Source organism: Brachyhypopomus gauderio, chromosome 10 (assembly GCF_052324685.1).
Source record: "Brachyhypopomus gauderio isolate BG-103 chromosome 10, BGAUD_0.2, whole genome shotgun sequence".
In the NCBI taxonomy this organism is placed as follows: Eukaryota; Metazoa; Chordata; class Actinopteri; order Gymnotiformes; family Hypopomidae; genus Brachyhypopomus; species Brachyhypopomus gauderio.
In genome coordinates, this window is record NC_135220.1 from 1260920 (window position 1) to 1268493 (window position 7574).

The window sequence follows — 7574 nt, forward strand, 5'->3', positions numbered from 1 at the left end:
CAGGCCAGAAGCTCTGTGCGAGTAAAACGCCCGTCTTCCTTAGACCTGTCAGTAATCTCTCTAACCCACCACTACTCCTGTCTCATCACCCTCAGCCATCAGTACACATCTCTCTTCCTCCCACCCTGTGAACAGCCCCACCCTGCGTCATTCATCACTCACATGGTTTCTCTCACACACACACACACACACACACACACACACACACACACACACACACACACACACACACACACACACACATCCATCAGCTGTGGAGACGGGCGGTTGGAAATCAACACTCTGTGCTTCATTAATTGATCCCCAAGAAACCTTCTCTTCCCAATGATGTCAATAACAACCTATGAATTCCTAAACATGTTTAGAATTTTTATGCATCACCTCCTTATAAGCGGTGACCTCTGCTAACCCCGTTCTCCTATAACGAGCCATTCTTCATTGCGTCGGGATTCCCGTCAGTCTGTGTGCGCTGTGGCATATGCAGCCCTGTAGCCGAACACTCGGTTATCCCGTAAAGCCACGCTGCGGTGACTGACTCTGCCCGGTAGCAAATTCAATCATGGCTAACAGAAGCAGTGGAACTCCATTTTAATCTCAGCTGGCCCTGCCTTTTCAACACAAGCTGGTTCACACTGTGTCTCCCACCAGAGTCCCAGCTGCACACAGCTCAACAGGTTCCACGTGTCTCCTCAGACACCATCCGGCACCATTCGCTGACCAAACTAAAGCAGATATCGCTTGGCAACAAAAGCAACTCGGAGGACACATCTTGAAGAACACTACAGGCCGGCTGCCCTTGCCTGGAGAGCATTTCAGTTGTGTTCTGAGAAGAACCTCCCTCCGGAAACACGCTCACTCGCTCCGAGTCTAAAGCCAGTTCCTCCCGGTTCCTCTTACTGGAAGGACAGTGGCCTTGGCTGTTCCCTGTTGGTCCTTCGGGGTTCGGCCTCCCGGGGGCAGCCTGGCCGTGGCTCCACGCCTCTCCTCTCCCGCTAGCCGTGCTGATGAGACCCGACAGCACAAGTCATCCACGATTCCTTGGCTGTGCTAGGGGCAAAGTACAAGCCGGGCGAAACGGAAAGAACAGCGCGAAAACAAAGAAAGAGGCGAGGGACGCCTCGCTAACCTTTCACTCTGGTTAAAGATCATCGAGAACATACACACACGCTCGCATAAAAGACAGATGGGATGGAGGGATTGCGAGAGAACGCCAAGTAACCATTCCCAAACTCAATTGAGGCGCTGTGATGGCCTCAGTAACACCGTCTGGTTCATAGATACCCCAGACAGAACAGATCACCATGGGATGTCCAGCCAACCTGCCCCCCGTCTAAACGAGGTTAGAACCAACCCTCTACATCTGCTCAATCCAAAATCATTGATCATATTGCTAACAAGGTGATAATATTACAGACATACATAATGACACACACCCACACGGATGAACTAGATATGTGATGAACTAGATATGTTGCTGAGAATGGCTTCCCATAGAGACAGACTATGCACACATTAGAGGCACAATAATAGCTCTATCGTCATAGGAATTTGCGCTTCATTGTAGTGTCTTCACACCAGAGAGGGTGAAGAGAAAAGCGTGTCTAATCCGTATAAATAAACCCGACAGGTGCTTCCACCGTGGCCACGCCACAGGAGCGGCTTCCTGCCACGCAGCGGGGCAAAACAAGAGACCACGCTCAGAGAACAGAGAGAAATAACTACAAACACGCCGCTCTCTCCAGCCCGCGGGCCCGGGCCCAGGGAGCCTCCCCTTCCGCTGGGTAAATATTGTGAATGTCTTGTGTGCGCTTTGCTTTTCGAGTTAAAAGGACGCACTTTAATTAGCGCCTTTCAGAGGGAAATGAGGGAAAGGCCGTGTTCCGTTGGGCAGCCAGCGGCCACGTAGCACGTCTGCGCGTGCACCTCGGCGACAGGTGGGCGTGGGCGCCCCGGTACGGTCCAGTCATTGTTTGTCACCATCTTCTCTGACAGTTTAATTACTGCGGGTTTCATCTCTTGCTTTCTCCTTCCTTTTAAGTACACACACACACACACACACACACACACACACACACACACACCCTCCCCCTCCTCTGTCTCACTATCAGCTTTGTCTCTCCACCCTCATCCCCCGTGTTCTATTCAGCTACCTCTCCTCCTCCACTAATCTCCACCGCTCTTTCGCTTTTTGGTTCTTTCCCCGGGCCCAACATGGAGCCTTCATTCATTCCTTAACGACCACCCCATCCTCCACTGCTCTCTGAGCCACGCCCATCTCCTCTGGCCCAGGGACATTACATTAGTTAACTGCATGATTGCCTCATTAGGCTTGTTAGCGTTGCCTTTCTGATCTCTGGCCATCTTTCTCTATTTCAACCCGGATACTTCACCCCGTCCCTCCCCGCACCTCCTGACTGCTAGAGACTGTGGAGCTACTGTTGCGTACATTACTGTACACTTACTAACCGCCGCTGGCACTCTGTTTTATTATATTACATGATTCTTTTCTTCAGACTCTTATCCTGCAGGACATGTTAGAGATCTGCAGTTTATCTTAATATAGTTCACAGAATACGTTACACTGTGACAGCCAGAGGACATATTGTGATTAAATACGAGAAAATATAATAAAAAGTAAAAGTTTAATTTCACACCTATGATCTTATATGTGCCATACACTAATTACATTTCAATAAAGATCTGCGATAAAACATTTCCCCTTTTGTTTACGTCTTCAAAAACGTAAAAGGTAATTCCACAATGTCTGCTCAGGCCAGCATATCAAGGTGCGTGGCCAACACGCGCAAACACACACCAACACGCGCAAACACGCACCACAACACGCACAAACACGCCCTTTGACCTTGTGCCACTCACTACAGTGCGCGTCTGCTCGAGAGGAAGACTGTTCCTCAAGTTTGATGTTGTTTATCTGAAAAGCGCGTTGAAACGAAGCCGAGCTGTTTTCAGCCAACGCTGGCAGCAGCCCTGCAGAAAGACGTTACAGAAACAGACACTGCTGCTGAGAAATACATGTTCATCATAGCCACCAAGCACCCACGCGACCAGCTCAGCGTCATCTTCTAACCACAAGCAAAAGATCAAACTTCCAAATGAAGCATGAAACACGTTTACAAACGATGGCAACAGGGCTCGCGCACTTGAAACATGCATGTTGCTCGCGATGTTGAGAAACGGTGATCAGCTTGGTTCCGCTAGCGTTGGAAAACATTAAAGTCATGGAGGGTTTTTTTCTCAGCGCTGCAGACCCGTCAGCCTGTGTGCGTGGCGAAGGGAGATTTAGACATTAATATATGCATAAACATAGTGGGGAATTTGAGATTTACGCATAAACATAGTAGGTGATTTGATATACGCAAAGATCACTTCGATCTCTTTGCCACAAGATCCATGCCAAGATGACCATTAATGCGTATCTGATTACGACGCATTTAATCCATCTCTTCAAAAAGAGCAATGACGCACGTGAATGACTCTCTCGCGCCTTTTCTCCCGAGGGGAGGTTTTCTGCATTTGCAAACTTGAGTCCCTCAGTCTCCGTGCTGTAGGGTGTAGCACGGCAGGGGATGAGAGAGCTGCCCAAACTCCTCTCTCCATCCTCTCTCCATCCGTCCCGGCTCGCCCGCACCTCCCCGCGGACTGGCGCGAGCCTCTCAAGGCGCGTCACACTGAGAAATTGGAAGGCGCAGTAGGTGAGATTAAATTAGCCGCGTGTGTAGGGATTACAGTCGCTGCCGTGCTGATCCTCTCCCACACTGCCCTTAATCCACACGTAATGAATATATCACGCCCGACAGTTCTGGAGCCTCCAGTGTTACACGGGCGCGCACGCACGCATGCATTTTCCGCAGTGCACGTACAGTCACCTGACAGTCCCGCACGCGCACGCGTAGTTTCCTCCTACTTAGAGACGTCCAGGAGACACATCTTCACTTTGGCAGGAGACCAAATTTTACCCCAAGAATGAGAAATGTAGGATTCACCTTTACACTGGCAATGCATTCTTATATCAGAATGGGGAATATGGATCTATCACCTATTTCATCACAGTGGGTAATTGCTTCTTTCTAACAATTGTGTCTCCCTCTTCCCCACTTCCTGTGCATAAAGCAGTGGACAAAACGTTTTACATGAACTCTAATGTCTGTGTTGATCAGCTAAAAGAATGTAGCACACAAGGCTCACTGGCTATTTCACTATTTTGGGGGTGTCCCACCACATTGCAAAGTTTGTTTCATCACCGTTTGTTTAATCTCTGAAATAAACTGTATTAAACTAATAAATGTATTAAACTCCCCAGTTCTGCTACTCCGTAATTATTTAATCAGTGGAGTTGTAATCGGTTTTTAATACGTATACATCATCAGTTTGAAAAATCTGTCCAGCTTGCCTCCAGTTTCCGTCAACCCACCTACTCTTGTTCGTTTTTATGCAGCGCCCCGAACATTTCACACGAAATTTACTAAATACAAAATGTTCATGCGCCACAACACAATACAAACAGAAGGAGCCTTGTTCCATTTCGCAGTGGGTTGTTTACCAGCGCCCGCACCATCGCAGTGGTGCACTTGTGGTTGTGGACGCTTGAATGTGTTCTGGAGAGCTGTGCAGCGGTGGCGCTCTGTGACACTCACCAGAACCGCCTCTCAAAAGGCCAGTCATCACGTCACGCCAGTCCAGTTCATCACTGGTTCATCAGTGGAGGCTCCGCAACAGAGCGAGAATTCATGCTAAGTTTAGTCCCTCATTTAGACAATAATGGGCCTTTCAGTGGAAAGGAGAGATAAGACATGGGCAGACAAAGATGATTCACTGTGCCCTCGCCTCAACAAAGACATCATTTCATTTTGGCCTTGACAGGGAGGAAATGGGAGTCCTGGAGACCAGTGGACATCAAGGCCAGACGCGAAGGCTTCTCTGTTGTCTTTTGTGGGCTCTTCTGCTGTGGCCTTCATGTGGTGATTCTCTGCAGTTCCACCTGTTTCCTCTGATGAGGAGGAAACGGTTTTGGTCTGCCTGGTTCTTATCGTTTTGAAGGACTGCCGTCCTGCCGAGATCCTGTCTTGGGACTGATGTAAAGATATGAAGTGAAAAGTAAGCTTCGACCTGATGTTCGCATCATGAAAACACCTGAGGGTTACTACGGCATTTAAAAATATCGATATCTTGTTTGTTTTGAAAACAAGATTGTTGATTAGATTTTTAGGTCTGCTTTTAAGAGATTGAATATGGGGGGCTGTGACAGATTTGAAATGATTGTCAATCCAATTAATTTGATCAGCATATAAGAGCTTAATATGGGGCAGCCAAAATGATGTACTTGAAAGATTGATTTCAGTTTTATGGCTTTTGTCCCTATATGCAGGAGAACTGCACTTTGTTGTCAAGCAGCCATTAGTTTGATTGTGATCTGCAAAATGCCTGACCAGGTCTGATGAGCCACTGAAAAATTACACTTCTACTTAGGGAGGAAAGACGGTGGTAAAAAGAAAGAAATGACAGACAGATGCTCCCTACTTAAACTAATGCACTACTTAAACCAAGGCTGATATTTAGCATGTAGTTACAAATCTAATCAAGTTCTTCTGGCCCATCTCCTTACTTCACCTTTGCTCTGATGATTGACACTTTGGCCCAGACGTGCCCGTCTGTGCCGGGGGGGCTCAGCAGGGCTCCCACGTGTGCAGACATGGCAGAGACGACGGCAGCCAGCCCTGCAGCTCGAAGGAGGATCGTTCCACCCTGCCAGGCCTGCGCAAGCGTTGCCTTCTCAGACTGCCTGCGTGATTTGCATTGACGCGACGTCTCTTCGGCTCTCCGGCAAATTCGAACCGTAGCCACAGCACGTACGTGTGTGTGTGTGTGTCTGGCTGTGTTCGTTTGCCAGCCCTGGCACAGGCTAGTGGGTCTATTCCTCCCCCTGCACGGATAATTTAAGTAGGATGTTGGGAGAGATATATTTCCCCCAGTGCGTGTGCTGGTGCACGGGGGAGGAGGTGGTGGTGGTGGTGGTGGGGGATCAGGATGTGATGATGGCGGTGCTGTCCAGGCCCTTGGGCCATAATAGGTGGCCGTAGTGATGCTTGTATGCCACACACCCCGCCCCCCCTCCAGCTCCACTCTAACTGGCAGATTCAGAGCAGATGTTCGCTCTCCGCCCAAAGCTGGGTTACTACGCCAACCACCAGCCACTGGGGCAGGCAGATACGGCAGGGCTTTAGCGGGCGAGCACATGTCCTGTACGATGGCTTTCAACTGTGATCACTCTCTTCTCCCCCCCCCCCCCCCCCCCCCCCCAACACCAACACCAACACCAACGCCCACCACAGCTTATGCCCCTCCCCCTCTGACCTTGCACCCTTTGTCTTGTCACTGGTCCCCATATCCCTTCAGATGGCAGATTTAAACACACATATATTACCAGCTCAGGGGATGCTCCGCCTGTCAAACATGACCCCACCCGGCCTCATTCTTTTCTCCATCCTAAATCTCTCCGGCCTGTGCATCCGTCTGGGCATACGGCTCAATTAAATGTGGCTCAGAGGAGAGTGTGCTTTGTGTTTCTGGATCATATTCTGCCTCACAGGAAGGTGGTAGAAGCCCTCTGGATGTTAACGGATGGCCGAAGATAAAAATAAAAAGCATTCCATCGCATTATGGTGCAACACAGAAGAACAAGTTGCTAAGACCAGCTAACCCGTGCATCCTCCATAAGCTTATTGATTACCCTTGAGATGATGTGCTAAAGAGAAACATGCATCACTGTCACACACCTTTTATGGATTCCCCGATCCTCGCCGAGGACAGGCGCCCCTGTGAATTTCTTTCTTGACATTAACTGTGCAAATCCGACAAGCAGCTCTAACCTCATGTAGAACTGCCAGAATGTAGAGGATAACAGAAGCAGGCAGTGTAGCAGCCACAACCCTGGGCACAGTGTCAGTACTGGGTCGCCTGAGTACCTTGTCCCAGACCCACCCTGAATCGCGCACGCTGGCACTCCGCCAGGTGAGCGCACCTCCGTAGCCACCGAGGACACACGCAGCCCCCCCACCCGCCTGGCTCGCCCTCGCACGCCCCTTCCGCCCCATTAAACCGCAGTTAGGTTCGTCTCCGTTTGCTGTAGTGCACACGCCCCGGATCAGCACACAGGCTGCTGCAGGAGAGAGAGCTTCGCCGAGCAAAGTCCCGCATCATCTCGTCTTCCGGGATGCCACAACAGCACAAACAGGGACGGGACAAGCAGGTTGTGGTGGTAGGGGTGGGTATGCAGACACGAGGCGGGGGGGGGGGGGTCGAGTATCCCAAAAGATCCATTGGCACAAAAGGACATTATGTGACTACCAAAGCCTCATCAGTAAGCCCATATTAAAGACTGCAGCAGCATATCTGATAAGCAGAATTATAAATCAGTAGATTATCGTAGTGTGGTTCAGTATGGCTGAAAACACAGTGCTGCATGATGTTGGTGCACCTGCTCAATCATCTCTGACAGACGAGCCACCACCTTTAGTCCCTGCCTCACTGATCAAACACGGCCAAAGATCTACTGC

General features: G+C 49.8%; 1 protein-coding gene across 1 annotated transcript in view; it reads right to left on the reverse strand.

The window, feature by feature from the left end:
• Positions 1 to 7122: 7122 nt before the first annotated feature.
• huwe1 (HECT, UBA and WWE domain containing E3 ubiquitin protein ligase 1) overlaps positions 7123 to 7574 on the reverse strand; it is a 31327-nt gene continuing 30875 nt past the window's right edge. The window contains exon 70 of the mRNA XM_077020780.1: positions 7123 to 7223. Coding sequence (XP_076876895.1) covers positions 7123 to 7223 — 101 coding nt within the window. The remainder of the gene's footprint in view (positions 7224 to 7574) is intronic.